The following is a 15,383-nucleotide window of genomic DNA, read 5'->3' as shown; positions in this document are numbered from 1 at the left end:
ATATCCGATCTATTAATAACGACAACGAGATATGAAGCTTCCCAATAGACCCTTTCCATCTCCAAGCTTCATGCCGAGAGGTACGAATAGTCGAATCGGCGAAAATCTCATCTTCAAGAACACCCCATTTTAATAAGACCAGCCTTCATTGTAACTACAATTGCATTTACAAATAGACGATCAAGAGCACGTGAGGGAGACGTAGTAATTTGCTGAAGCTTGGTTAGCTTTCGGTCACAGCCCGTACTGGTGGAATGAGGTCGAGAGTCTTAGACATACCGTATTTATTGTGCATCAGGGTTAAGGCAGCGCGACAAGGCGCAACAAATGGCTAGAATATCCGCATACAAACACTGAGAAATGCACAGCACAACCCTGTACCCTGAGCTAATCAGCCAATCCAGGAGTTGATGCGGCGTAATATATTTCTTCTTAGGCAGCTCAACATCGCACTTCCTAAATCAGCCTCTTCATGCACCGAGTCAATAAGAGTACCAAAACTTATATGTCACATAGCGCCGATTCGGGATGCTTATACTATCCCTATTCTACATAAACTACAGTTCTATAAAACGTGACATGGCTCTTTCCGCCTTTGACCCCGATAGTGCATAATACAGATGGCTTATATTTATGAATATTGAGTACGTCTTCAACATCAACAATATTCTGGGTTTATTGATCGCTTCCAAAAATAATGATACAAGTCATATACATAAACAGACAAGGTTATGATAAACCATGAATCTTAACGTCAATGTCCTTCTTCTCGTCGCCAGAGAATGACGCGTCGCCAGCAACTTCCTTGCTGACCTCATCCAGACCAACCGCAGAAGCAATGATCAAGTCGGTTTCAGCTTGACGAATGCCAAGACGTTTGTCTCTGCGCTCGAGGTACATAGGTACGGGGATCATAATGAGCTCGGCGACGGAGATACACACAGACCAGATGTAGCCGGCTTTGAAACGAGGCTGGTCCTTCGTCTGGAATACGCTAAGCGGAACAACAAGGGCAAGAATGCAGTAGCCCATGTTAACAAACGCAAGGGCGATCGAACGAACTTCCAAATCGTATGCGAGAGACTCGGCAATCCAAGCAATGACAAGGTTAATGGGACCATTGCAGAAACCGAGTGCGATGAAAGCGAAGAACATGGCACCATTGGGAACATGATAAACGAGAAGGATGACGTTACACGCCAAGACGAGGACACCGGCCATAACGAGAGAATCCCAGCGGTTGCCACGCCAGTCAGAGTAGAAAGCGAAGAACATGGCCGACACGATCGAAATGGCGTATGAGATAGTGCTGAGATTGTTAACCATATTTATATCCGAGACTGTTTGGGCAGGGTACACAACATCATTCAGCCAAAGCAAATATGGAGTTGTCGAAGGATAAGGTGTCTGCCAGTAGAGATTGGCCAATATGAGAAAGACCCATGTGGGCCAAGCTTTGAAGACACGCTTCAAGATATTCCAGTTAAGACCCTGGGAAGGAGCAAAGCCTTCGTCCAGTAGACGCTTGACGGCGAGCTCCTTCTCGGCCTCAGTCAGCCAGCGAGATTTGCACTTGCCAGGAACGTTAGGGAAGAACATAACACCAATGAAAGAGATTGGGACGGTAATAACGGTGCAAATGATAAACAGCCAACGCCAACCCTGAAGACCTCCAACACCGTCCAGAGTAAGACAAGCGTTCTGTAGGTAACCCGTGAACATGGCGCCAAGTGGGTAAGTGTTGTAAAAGATGGCATTACGCTTTCCGAGTTCCTGCTTGCGGTACCAACTATTGATGATATGCACGTTTCCAATCCAGCAAGGCGTCGATGTGACGCCGACAAAAAAGCGTATGACCATGAGCTGATTGTAGTTCTTAACGAAGGCGGTGCCGAGAGTGAACATGCCCCACATAATCTCGAAAGCAGGAATATAGTACTCTGCGGGAACAACCGTGAGGATCGCGTTGGAAGGAATCTGGAACGCGATGGTGCCGACCCAGTCTGCCATCATGTCAGCGTTGCCGCAAAAAACCACCAGCACCTATCACAAGCATACATACAGATAGCATTGAGGTAACTCAATCGGTTACCATAGAGCTCGAGATCATCCTGCATGCCAGACACATAGGCGTTATCTACTTGATGTTAGACCGCAACTCAGCTATCAAGCAGAAAAAACCATACAGATAGCATTGACATCCAAGTTACAGGCCCATGTGGAAAAACAGGCAAACACCAAGATAAGCAAATCGATCTTGTGGACAAGAACGCGTTCCTCACGTGAGTAGTGTTTGGGGAACCAGCCGATCCATTCTGCAAATGGATTCATGAAATAGTCGAAACCCATCTTGACTTTGGCACCGTATACGGTCTATCTGCTTGTAATCGATGTCAAAATTGCCAACACGGTGATAGAAGAGACCGGCAACCGAGCAGGCTTGGCTTTCTTATATGCCTCTTGAGTCAGTCGGTGGCGATCTGAGACGAGTCACCGAGGTTGGAGGCGCAGTCGGCAGGCACCAACATCGGGTCAGTGGTCCATGGGGATGGAATGGGTACCAATCGATTGCTTTCACGGCGTAGCGGTGCACACTGTTCCGGGTCGATACTTGCGAAATGTTCACGACGATATGGTCCATGCGATAACGGACGAAGAGAGTTCCTGTGAGCGCCCGCCAGGCTTCCGTGCCCACATACTATCAGTGCAGCACGCACCCACCGATTTGCCGGTTAGACTACCCTTCTGCGGCGGAGAGATAACACTATCAGTGTTCTTCTGCGAGTAGAGTACTCCGCAGTGACAATGACATCTGGGGCAGCGCACGGCCAGATTAAGTTAACCTTATGCGATAGCCATTGGCGAGTCGCGTCGTGCATAAAGCCAGTAGCAGAATTTTTCTAATCGTTCAGTGCTCGCCGTTTTGCTCATGTTGCATCATATTATTATTCTTCTCTCTACGTGCAATTGCAGCCAGGAAAAGACGAATACGCGGTCAGTTTTGTGGGAAGCTGACAGACAGATAGGCCTCACAGAGTTCTGGACGATGCTTGGCTGCATTATCTGCTATCTTGTGTCCGTACGGCTAGGTCCAGTGGACCCGTGCGTGCTTCGGTAAATTTTGGCCCACAGGCGACTGCTGATATCTAAAGTATCGGATGTCTGCAGCATAACTGCAAGAGCAACAAGTGGCTAAGCCTTTTTGGAACTAGCGCCCAGTAAACTTTTCGTACCCTAACCACTCAAGGATGTTCCCAATCAGCGTCCTGCAAAAACAATCGCATAACAACAACATGTTCTAAGTTTGAAAGAACAAGTTGGACTAGCAGAAGCAGAATCTCGAACATCATTCAATTGCATCACTCTTTCTCGTGCGATACTACAACTCTGTAATGAATCACGTTACAGCAGCAGTCAACAGCCCATATCCTTTATATTTGAGCAGGGTAGATTAAGTTGGACAATTTGTGCTCATATGCAGTCCACAAGTTATTCTGCAGTTAAGAATCATATCCTCGGCAACAAAGATCGGACACTATCAAAAACCATTTAATGCCAGACAGTTTCCGATCACAAAGGGCGCACAAAAGGACAATTGTCTTATCTGTCCAAAGATTGCTTTGTGACTGTGCATGCAGGGTGCTGCCTTCAAGATAGATTATTATTATTACAGAGTTAATAGACGAGCATAAACATCAGCTTGAAGCTATTAATTCCCGTCCGCATATCTCATTTCAAATTGCATATACTTAGATATAGCAATCAGACCCTCTACCACCGTGCGGTGGGGCAAGGCTACCAATGCAGGCGCAGATCCATCCACAAAATCGCGCGGTACTAGACTCAAGATAGCAGATATTTAAGTGGGAGACTCATGGAAAGTATACTATTCCTCTTTGGGACTAGCGTATGTAGTCTTCAGAAAGTCAGATCCGGTTATCATATCTTTGAAACCCTAGTCCGGGTTTCTAATATATTTTGAGTCTATACAACTGATCGTACGCCGTCCACTCTTACTTCTTACAGTGCATGAGTGACACTGTGCCAGACACTTTGCATCTAGTATCACGGTCATCACTCGCGGTTGGTTTTTAGGCTAATTCTATTGAGCTCGAGGTACGACTGGCGGCTCGTGAGTATGAATATCTACTTTACGCTAGTCCCAAAGGGGAATGGTTTTACTAGCCATGTGTCTCCTACTTTATAAATAAATACGTCCTATCTTTATCAATCATTGAGTAAATTTGAGAAAACGATTCGGAAAGTCGACATTTACCTAAGGTACCTGGACACCGGACATCCAATCTCAATTAACTGGTACTCTTGTTTACTTAAAATTATCTAGCAACGGTGATAATTCTCAATAACTAGTGGAGCCGCAGTTGTTTTTTTGCTTACAATATAGCAACTACCATCAAATTGCAGTACTCGGAAGCAATTACCACCAAATTGCAGTACAGTGTAATTCAATGGCCCGTGCAGTTTACAGTTGATGCCACGCAAAAGCGGCTAAGCACTAGTCAGATGGACTGAGATTTTAAGATTTTAAGGTTATGTCTTATCAGCACTCAGTAAGCCTGCCGATGGAATTCGAAATAACTGATGAATCATCAACTTTCTTCTTGGCTTACTATACAAAGTTATGCAGTATCTGCTCGAAGGCAAACTTAAATCAAAGCCTCTGGTATGTCACCATGATATGACAATCGTCTTTGACTTGTGTCGGAAACAAGGAGTTGGTTGGTCTGTGAGTACCTGCACGCTTGAAACTCTTGGCTTTACTCGAACCACAGCATTTGACTTTACGATTGTCAGCCCTCTAATTTCTCCTTGTCAATCGATACTTATCAGCAACACTAGTACAAGATGTCTCATCTTTAGATTTGCCGATATGTTTTCTTTGTTGACAATCAAACGATCCTCGGCAGGTTCATCTTGCACTGCCCAGTGTCGAGTTTATCACTGCCGCAGTCTGGCACAACGAGCCATATAGTTAAGAGAAATTGGGCTTAGTCTCCGTATGTCCGGTATATAAATCTCGGCCTTTGCTTATAGTGCATATGCGCTTTGCTTGAAATCGATCTTGCTCCGAAGTCTAGTCTGCGGCCGTTGTCATCACAAATGTGTCCCACAGATCGTTTGCTTTTTGAATTGTAAATTACTCTCTCTTTTAGGCGGCGAAAGGGCCGGTATCGTCGGTGCTTAATGCCTCAACAGTCTCCAGTCCGAGTCGATTCCGACAGTCTGTAATTGTAATTTTGCACTTGACAACAACCGCTCAGGCTCTCCTGATATCGTACGAATTGTCAAAATACCTAAGGCCATGATAGAGCGTGCTGGGTAAGACTTGCTCTATCTAACCACCACGATCCTGCATCTGTGACCTCTGGTAACTCTGGAGCAAGCAGATACTACGTATATTCGTCCTGATCAAAGCTAAATCCTTTCCACTTCTCAACCCATGTCTGAAAGGAGTTCTTGGCCTTACTAGCTAATTCTGACGACTGAGTAGGATGCAGTGAACTTATATTCTGTAATCCAGCAGTCAATCATTCCGGCAGATCGAGAGTCCATGCCACTTTATGCCAGTGGGTGTCGATATAATCCCATTATGCTGCAATAGACACTGGTGATTAACATTATCATTGATGACACTCAATATGCAGATGGAAGTCACTTTATGGCGAGTTTATGTATATTGATTGGTATGAATGTGCCTTGTTGAGATTGATAATCGTTGGATATCTCGGACTTGGGGGACTGGCTCTGCTTGAATTTTTTTTGATTCTCTCCATTTGGCGTTGAAATTGGACGATAGTCTTCGGGGTTTCGGGACTGCTTTGAGGAGTAGCAGGTGATTCAATGGATATCGAAAGGCTGCTTCGTACCCTACTTGGATTATACGGAACTAGCCCTGTCGCTCTAAATGGCGTAGACAAGGCCTCTTTTAGCGCGATTGGATTTTGGGATGATGATTCCGCACGCTCGGTAAGGGAGCAAATCGGCCATTCTACGTACGTCCGCTACTCTAGGGGGAAGTCCTCCCTTGTCCATTGATAGGATCCATTCTAGAAGCACTCCTTCGCATCGGTGTAATAGAATCGCGTCGTGATGTGCGGACACGTAGACGAGCAAAGGGTAGAGTAAGAGAGGTCGCACAAACGCGCCGTAATGCTTGAAATTTTGGTATTTTTATAAGCTTAATAGAATTCGTCCTTCGTTATTTTATCGTTTTCGGCCATGGTTCGTTACTAAAAATTGGAAGTCCGGGACGCGAAACAACTGAGCCGCTCGCATGCGATCACGTTAGCGAGTTTTCCTATGGAGATTCCTCAACACAATTGGCCACGCCTAATGCCTAATCCGTACTAATACTACAGAATGTCGACGAGCATAGGCTGCCATACATCAGACAGTCCTGCAATCTCTTTGAGCCGAAACGTGGATCAATAAAGTATACTTCGGGTTGATCCCATTAACGAAAGCTTTGAACGACGGCGCTTCAATTTAGGAGCGCACTTGCTATGTGTAATTAGCGATACTTAGCCAAAAGGATACCAGAGTATTAAACGCACATCATCATCGACCATCCACTTGACTAAGGGAAGTCCGAAAAGGTCCGTCTGACCTGCTGGCAAACTTTGGTAATTTCTCAATGAAAGCAAGCAGTGGGGTGAGCCCACAACATCGAGGTACTGAACTAAAGGCTGCAATAACAGCTACGAAACGGAAAAAAAGGGGATGTGGAACACCGCCGCCGAAGCGAGGCCGGATAAAGCAAGTAAAGTTTAGCGTTAGCTTATGTGCCCCTGTGAACCTTGGGCTAGGGATAATGAATAAAGTTCCTGTGCAAAATGGCAGCTGAATATACCGTTGAAAGCTTCATGTCCTCTCATGTGGCCGGATATAAATGGCAACGCATTGGCTATTTACGGCGGTCGACATACTCTCCCGGCGTCTTCCGCGCAAAGTAAGCGTGGAAGTCTACGGTGGTTCTCGAGGAATTGAATCCAAGTTAGAGTCGGCGCTTGTACCAGGCGAGTCGTATGCTTATTTTGATATCTTTCTCAATCAAGGAATGTGAACCTTGGAGAGAGGCCGCTCTCAGGATCATGGAGTCAGTCATGTTTTTGCTGGGGTAGGAAGCATTAAAAACTATTAAACTAATATCGGAACATTGCGGGTCCAGCCCTTACATTTATTTATCTGTTCCTCATACTTCGTTATGATACTAACTCATCCAAAGACCAAACCATCATTCCAAACAATTGACGCGTACATATTTCCACAAGATGTCGATCTTGCTAAAGCAATAAATAGCGAAAAAGGAGATAATTATAAATCACACCGAACAAACCGAGAGAGAAATATTGGTTCTCATACACGAAAGGTAGTGCCAATCCTGCAATCTCAGCACACCATCGCCCAGCACTAGAATGGATCGCAGATCAATATCTAAGCAATGATGCAAAAATCCTTGGAGCCTATAATCCATTAGTTGCTGGCCGCAAGGAAGCCCCTCGTAATAGTACATACTCACTGCCTCCAAAGCAGCAACCTCTGGTCTTGCAGATATGGTGCAAAAGTCCTTGGAATCTATATTCCAGTTGGCCTCGCCATTGAAAGAATATAACCAGCAATACATACTAGTAGACTCAAGCGAGGCAACTTCAAAACGGTTGGAAATGGTGCAGAAGTCCTTAGAGTCTGTAGTATGAGCCTGTTAGATCAATAATATGTGATATTTCCCAAAGTAAGCTTACTGCTGATGAAAGCAGCTGGGACTTCAGCCTGGGTACCTTTAAGAGTGGAGTCGGACATTGTTAACAGTGATTTTGGGTTGTAGGCGCCGAAGGAATGACTAGAAGTTGAAAAGACTAAAAGACTGTGTGCAAGACGATAACAAGGACGGCTACGGGAATTTTACTCGCCATTATATAGCCGTGATTTGTTAATATCTTTAATGTCAGAATCATTTGGATATTGTGTGAAGTTCGATAAACAAGTACAACAACCTGTCTGGAATCAGACAAGAACAATCCTAAGCCCAGAAGTGGAGCATTGGGGAATAATATCAAGGATAATGTGCATTAGGAGTATTGTGGCGCAAACAAGGGCACGAGCGTGAGATGGCGACCGGATCAAGAACCCTTGCCAATCAGGGGCAATTTCTATCCATACTTTGATCCTCACCCACGTAATCAATCGTTACCTCACTAATCAGCCTTGGATGCCTTTCAAGCCCTATGCCTTCCCAATTCCACTTCTACAGGCTAGCTATACAAGTGGAGGCTCTATAGGTTTGAGAAGTCCAGTAAAAGGATACCAGCGCATTGCCCTGCTGCCATTTCTTAATGCGATGAACAAGTTGCGGCGGTTGGGTGAGTGCTTTTTTTTGCCAAAACCATCGTCACTTGTATTAAACGGCCACCAAACCCCGGACAAACCGTCATCGGTGTCTTGCGTGTTACTATTAATGGTGGCCCTTCTTGGTTGTGACGTCATTGGGGATGAGTAACCGACAATGACTTTTACTCCCATCGCAGCGTTCAACCTTTATTCGTTTCTTGAACTATTTTAGTTTGCGCACTCACGAATTATTAGATACACGCCAGTGTTAGTTGGATCAAGGATTGATGAACAACGAGTTACATATATGGGGTGTACAAAATAGCTTTCTACACCATTGTCAGATATGATTATCCCATTCATTGTATATAATAGGTCAGGTTCAGCCGTAGGAAAGGCCTTAATTAAAATCCCAATATTTGAAGCGTTCCAAAGCTGCATAGGAGTGCATAATCCTCAATTGCAATTCATGTCACATGGAATTTCCCTAAAAGTGCATAACAGAAATATTCTAGTAACGTGGCTTACTACTACTGCATCAAGCTGTACAGAGCACGTCAAACAAGTCACCTGACCGTGTAGGCGACAATGATGGAAGCAATTTAAATGCCACATTTCTCCCATCTGAATAAGCTAAGTTCATGGTCGCTTTGGTGATCAAGAAATTATAGTCATAACAAAATATCTATTCAACTGACCACTCCCAATGACTTTATTTCACCAACTTTGAATGCGTGATCAACGTCCTCCCACTCCTCATAAAATGCCTGGAATATCTTTATTCCCAATGGAATATCTCGTGATCCAGTGCAGGCTCTTATGGAATGCATCGACAGCTGAGGTATGCCGACATCGAGAGCGCGACAGCCCAGAGACGACGACAACATCGGACCGATTGTACCACCAGATCTCGAGTCATTTCTGATCTGGAAGTATTGAATTTTGTTATCCGTTCTTCGAGCAATTTCTTCCAGGAATGATGCTGATTCAGCATCGGTTGTCATGTGTCCATTTGGATCCCACGGTACTGTAATACCGACATTCAACTTTGGTGTGTGATAAGGAAGATAGGCGTACGCGAAGTTGGGATTGACTGCATGCTTCACATCTGCAGAAACCAAAAACGAGTTGGCATAAGTCTGTTCTACCGTAGCTTCACCGCCGAGAGACTTGACAACTCTACTGACTGCGCCCTCCAGTAGACCACCGCACGCACCCTGCTTTAATAAACTTCCAATCTCTTCGATGTCAAAGAACGCCGCAACGTTGATGCTGCTTCCTAAAGTTGCAGTCTTTTCTGCAGAGTTCAGCAAAGCGTGCGCCGCAGCAAAACAGCACATCTTGTCATCCAATCTTGGGCAGAACAGAAAATCCTGTTCTAGACCGCCAATCGTTCCCTTCTGTGTGTCGAATAGCTCAAGGTCAAAGTTGAGCAGGTCTCTTACTTGAACATTCAATTCAGCCGCAATTACTCGCAGCAGCCTGATATTGTGCTTTCCGGCTAGTGGCGCGCCTACTTCTTCCGGCTTCAGATTGTTCTCCAATGGATCAGAAGGCTCAAGCCCAATGATGGGCGTGGTGTTAATCTCCAAATTAAACGGACCAAGCGCTGGGGCACCAAAATGAGGGGCTAGCGTTGGGATCCGCGCAATCGGATAGGGAATGCAAAGTAGTTTTGTCTTAAAAATGCCGTCTGCATTTCTAACAACAACCCGTCCTCCAAGTCCTAGATCGCGGTCCCACCACGTGCTGCGTACGTTAGCCACTTCCAAACGTAACAACACAAAATACGCCTACTTTGTCATAGTGCCAGAGTATGGGGCAGCTCCAATCTGTGTGTAACCCTCGACAACTGGCTGCTTCGAGATAGGCTTAATCCTCGCAGTGAGGGCATCGATATGGGCTGCAATTATGCCAGCTCCATTTCCCCCCTTGTAATTACCGCCAATCACGAAAGCCACAATACTTGACCCATTTCGCGTAGTGAAGTATTTTCCACCTTTCTTCAGCCTTGGTGTCCAATCCTCGCGCTCGGCGAGAAACTCGAATCCGTTCTCGATGTAGAGCTCTGCGAAGTACTCAGTAGCATGAAACACTGTTGGATTCTCGTAAATAAAATCAATGAAATCTTGAGTATAAGAATCTGCAGCATTGGGTCTGGGGACTGAACATTTTATTCGTTCGGATGCCGTGAATGAGGATGATTCTGGTACAAGTTCTAGCCTGTCGACACGGTCAGTCAAGGGATTCCGCCGACTCGTTGCATCCACTATATTCTGTACGTCGCCGACCGCATGTTGCCCGACCTGAGGGTTGTTGACGTACTTCTGAGGAACGCGCATGTCTTGTTCTTCATAATATGATGACGTGACGGATTTCGGTTAAAGTGGTCGGTTGTGGTCAGAGATAAGGACAATACTCCCTAATCACTTTCACTCATCACGTGAGTTGTCTCCAGTTGAAACTTAAATTTGGTCGACTCGGTGCGGGAATGCTGCAACGCTTTCGGAATTGAGGCGGTATCGGGAAAATTACATTATGGAATAAGAATATTTGTGGGCTAGGAACGTATGAGGAACAAATAGAATTGACAGTTTGAATTCTGATACCTAGATGCATTCGCAGCAAAAGCTCGCAATATCAAAAGGATTAAGTTACGTGTGGAGTTCCGCCGCTGACAGATACGAAGGGGCTTGATAACAGTGGAAATAATGGAGATTGTCGACTTACTGAAGACATTTCACAGTATGAATGAAAGGAGCGTGAATTTGGCAGATGAATTGGACGTGGACGTGGACGTGGACGTGGACGTGGACATAAAATGCATGCGGTGCTGACGATTCGGTATTTTCTAGCACAGTGACTCTGATTTACTATTATTATGACTGATTAAGAAGTTTCTAGCTCCTACTATAGCAATGCATTTCTTAACTCCAACTTTCCCAATGCAAATTTAGTAGGCAAAAAAAAACTGTGAGGACTATGGCAAACGATTATGAACCGTGGAGACTGGTCACCCGCCTTTGCATTCCCATCATTCCTCAACCGTTCCCTCATTGCTCAATGCCAATACACTTGTCTCGCTGTCGATATTCCCACTGCGTGCGAACGAGGTACATTGTGTATGAGATCATGTACAGCACCGCGAAAGCAAGACCAATAGAATACTACATAAATATAAGTAATTACATTAAATATTAAATGTCTTACCTCTTCCGTGAATCGCGGCGCGTCGGTAAAAGAAAAGGGAATGTGGTACTGATACCTCCGATGTTGCCCATTCCTACTTGCCAGCCAGCGCCAACGCCTCGCCGGAAGTGACCACCAATGTTTGTGGTCGTCGGACAGACAATGATAGGCATGGACGAATAATGGCTGAGTGCGCACAGAAAAAGGCAGCGTACGGACGCTAACATTGTAGTGCTCGCCCACCAAGACACCAAACCCAAAAATGCAATCGTTGTGCGACCCATAGTGAGGAGCAACGGTGGCGGAAGTAGTCGGCGAAGACGGAGGAAATCATGGGTGCACCGCAGGCTGCAATCCATGAGGGGACAGAGTGCACTGGGTCTAGATGGTGGAATAGCCTAGCTGGTCGATGATGGTCGGCGCGAAGTAGGCCTATCCGTACGCCGGGAGAATGAGACCAAAGTACATGAAACCGGCCAGGTAGAGCTTGTAATCCTTGAAGATCTCGACGACGTCCTTGAAATAGTCTTCTGATTTTTCAGTCACCGATATCCGCAATAAGCTTGGCCTTAACGTAGGCACGCACGTTAACGGTAAGAGAAGCTTGGCTTCCTCAGGAAAGTCGGCCAAGAGAAAGAAGTGAGAGCAATGAGGCACGTGGCAATCCCTCAGTAATGAAGATCCAGCACCAGCCACGTCGAGGATACCAATGGCAGAGGCTAGCAAGCCGCCGAAGCCTCCTACGAGAGTGGTGGTCTCTTTTCCTCTTGAGCCGATGTATCACCTGGCAATGAGAAACATCCGGACAGGCGTAAAGTTCTTGATCGGATACGCGACTTGGAGGAGGCGGCTAATGGTGGCCGGTTCGCGGCATTCGACAGCTCCCAATCCCTCGCTTAGCCGGCCGCGGATGGTCTGCTCAAAGCTATGTAATTAATAATACTCTACTACAGTTACTGCTACCGTAAAACAACAAAATCGTCTTCGGCCGTCTGCCACCAGTTTCCAAGTGCTCTCCGGCAACCGTCCTTCTGACTCTGCCTGGCCGGATCACGCTTCAGGTCCAAGTACATCGTGGGATTTAAGCCAGCCTCTCGTCCCTCCAACCGAATCGCATCGCGTATCAACAGAATACGAGATACAACACTGGCACCACTAACAGACGACGCCTTTGCGCCCATCTTCCTGCCCTTGATAATGGATTCCACATCCTCCACGTTCGCCACGTAGATTAAGGAAAGATTGCTCGGCTTGCTGACGTCCTCGTCAATACACTCCTTCGAGTGCTCAAACCGCGGCGATCCGTACGTCCAATATTCAAACGGCCAAAACACATAGGATCTATCCTCATCTAGTCCCAACGCTCTCGATAGCCGCCCATATCGACCGAAGGCCCTAGTGAACGACTCCCTGTTAAGTTTACCCTCAGGGACGATCAAAGCAGCGATGTACATGCCATCCGTCTCCATCAACAGAGTCGTCGGCGTAAGTAATAATGATGTAAATTGTCGTAGACACAATTTATCTGTACACGACTTGCTCAGCGACTCCGGCGCATCAGATCGCCCTAGGATGAATCGTTAGCTCCCGTCAGTCAGTAAAGTCATTCACATACCAGGCTTAGTCCGCACCTGTCCGATTTCAGAGAAATATTCTCGGCCTTTGAGCGGCCGTCCACGTTCGAGCAGGGTTGCGTCCCATGCTTCCTTCGTTCCAGCACCGATCTGCTCCATACTCGCGTCTCCACATGGCACTTCGGTTGCAAGTAGATATATTTGGCACTTTTCGCCCAACCGAAACCGTTTGAAATTCCGCGACTCTGTGTTGGCATTGCGTACAACGCATCGCGAGAAATAAGACTCATCACCGTCCAATTTCTGGCATTCGTTGATCAAATAGCGATTGAATGCCCTGATAGCCAGTATTTCCGCATGACAATCGTGTAAAATTCGGCCGCCTGCGGTGGCAACGGTGTTGTCTGGCATGGCTTTCACGCCAGTTGCAATTGATGCACATAAGAGCTCCCCCTCCGCTTTTCAATAAATCAGCACCATATGAATCGATGGAACAAGATACAATGCCCACCTGTTCGAACAACGACAGACGCGAGATTGGTCCACTCTCGCGTTCCATCTGGCCGCACAGTTGGCTTGCATTTGGCAGGACAAAATTTGTATCTAGAAAATACCAGCTCCGCGATCGCATTTGCCAAATTGTAATTGTCCACAGTCGTCGAGGCGTCTTTCATTCTTCTAATCCAGTCGACAATGTAATTCGTAGTCTCAATTGTTCTCGGGAATCGGCGGAAGATCGGGACGCGCCATATGAGAATACAAGGCACCTACGACATGTGGCTGTGAATTTTCCCGACGATCTTAGCGACACGCTGCGAAAACGATTCAGATTTATTGATGGCCAAAAGCTTTGCGGAGCGTTGTTAGTTATCGGTAAACTCTTGTATTATTTCTTTATCTGTCTTTTTAATTGACTTATATAATTAATTGTATTAATTGCAGCGATAAATGACATCAGTATCACTCCCTCCAAAAGTCCAGCGTATCGATCCGCAAGCCAATGCGGTCCTCACGACACCCTACGACCGTGGTGCAGACGAGCCGACCTGGTACCAGTCGTCGTTTGCAGCTTCAGCACAGAACACGTCGGACACGTCGGACGTGGTCAATCTAGCCTTGAATGACTCGCAGGTGCCTTTACAGCCCTTTGTTTTGTATCACGATGATTTCCTAAAAGTTCTTGGGCCCAATCCAAGGCTGAAGGTAATCGCCAAGGAAGAAACGTATCCGTTTGCTCATGAAGCTGGAGTGTGGATCCCGGAAACGCGTGAGGTTTTCTTCACTTCCAACCAGTTCTACGGAGATGCCAAACATCATCATCGAGTAATACGCATCTCAAAAATAAAGCTGCCATTGTACTCTGATACAACTGCCGATGACGACGAAGGCCTTTACGAATGGGAAACCATAACGCCACAGTCGCCGATTCTAACAGGAAACGGTGCAACAAATTGGGACGATGGTGTCTTATTTTGTCAGCAAGGGAGTGGATCGGTTCCAGGAGCCTTGATCTATATGAGTCCCAAGCCGCCGTACGCAACAAAGACATTGTTGAATAACTTTTACGGTCGACCATTTAATGCACCGAACGACGTTGCTGTTTTGCCTATGGATGGCAGTATATGGTTCACCGACCCAGATTATGCCCAATTGCAGAGTTTACGCCGATTTCACCGACTGCCGAATCAAGTGTACTGCTTTCAGCCGATAACGGGAAGTATTAGAATGGTAGCGGACGGATTTGTGCGACCAAATGGCATTGCATTCTCGCCTGACTGTAAGAGATGCTATATTACTGACACGGAAGCATACGACGGACTCGGAAACAATATAGCACGGGCAGCGGCGACAATATACGTTCAAGACGTAGTCGAGCAGACGTCGCCGAGTGGCGAAGTATCATTTTATTTGGCAAACAAGAGGGTATTTGCTTTTGCGGACTGCGGTGCTCCAGACGGTATCAAAGTTGACCTTGCAGGAAACGTGTACAGCGGCTGCGGCGATGGAGTTCACGTGTGGAATCCAAGTGGGACGTTGATTGGCAAGATTTTAGTACCGCGAGGCGTTGCAAACTTTTGTTTTGCTGATCCGGGCACAATAATTTTGTTGAACGAGACGCGGATATTTGAGGTGAAGTGTGCTGCTCGGGGGGCTCTCGTTCAGTGATCCATACAGTACATGTACGTAAATGTAGTTATTTAGTGGCTTCATTATTGCCGATAGACCAATTCTCCAACCCTAACCCGATAGAGATTCTGAGCCGCACGATTT

The 15,383-nt window shown here is 46.2% G+C and overlaps 4 protein-coding genes across 4 annotated transcripts; 1 reads left to right on the top strand and 3 right to left on the bottom strand.

Moving 5' to 3' along the window:
- Nucleotides 1–434: 434 nt before the first annotated feature.
- On the bottom strand, nt 435–2,437 carry V1513DRAFT_420466 (major facilitator superfamily domain-containing protein). The gene is made up of 3 exons (XM_066895936.1): nt 2,187–2,437; nt 2,063–2,137; nt 435–2,003 (listed from the first exon to the last, which is right to left on the bottom strand). The coding sequence occupies exons 1-3, from the start codon at nt 2,347–2,349 to the stop codon at nt 730–732; spliced, it is 1,512 nt and encodes a 503-aa protein (XP_066751059.1). The 5' UTR covers nt 2,350–2,437; the 3' UTR covers nt 435–729.
- A 6,477-nt stretch (nt 2,438–8,914) lies between these two features.
- Nucleotides 8,915–10,777, bottom strand: V1513DRAFT_258290 (peptidase M18). The gene is made up of 2 exons (XM_066894503.1): nt 10,147–10,777; nt 8,915–10,098 (listed from the first exon to the last, which is right to left on the bottom strand). Exons 1-2 carry the CDS (start codon nt 10,689–10,691, stop codon nt 9,039–9,041), a joined length of 1,605 nt encoding a protein of 534 aa, XP_066751058.1. The 5' UTR covers nt 10,692–10,777; the 3' UTR covers nt 8,915–9,038.
- Nucleotides 10,778–12,486: 1,709 nt separating this feature from the next.
- V1513DRAFT_258355 (adenosine deaminase/editase) lies at nt 12,487–13,923 on the bottom strand. The gene is made up of 3 exons (XM_066894504.1): nt 13,624–13,923; nt 13,154–13,570; nt 12,487–13,105 (listed from the first exon to the last, which is right to left on the bottom strand). The coding sequence occupies exons 1-3, from the start codon at nt 13,784–13,786 to the stop codon at nt 12,498–12,500; spliced, it is 1,188 nt and encodes a 395-aa protein (XP_066751057.1). The 5' UTR covers nt 13,787–13,923; the 3' UTR covers nt 12,487–12,497.
- On the top strand, nt 13,566–15,376 carry V1513DRAFT_405588 (uncharacterized protein). The gene is made up of 2 exons (XM_066895612.1): nt 13,566–13,985; nt 14,055–15,376. Exon 2 carries the CDS (start codon nt 14,061–14,063, stop codon nt 15,276–15,278), a length of 1,218 nt encoding a protein of 405 aa, XP_066751056.1. The 5' UTR covers nt 13,566–13,985; nt 14,055–14,060; the 3' UTR covers nt 15,279–15,376.
- Nucleotides 15,377–15,383: the final 7 nt, after the last annotated feature.

The sequence above is a fragment of the Lipomyces chichibuensis genome, assembly GCF_038497645.1.
Source record: "Lipomyces chichibuensis strain CBS 12929 unplaced genomic scaffold V1513scaffold_51, whole genome shotgun sequence".
Classification (NCBI taxonomy): Eukaryota; Fungi; Ascomycota; class Lipomycetes; order Lipomycetales; family Lipomycetaceae; genus Lipomyces; species Lipomyces chichibuensis.
The sequence above is the reverse complement of the archived record's forward strand: the minus strand, read 5'-3'. Positions and strand labels throughout refer to the sequence as shown.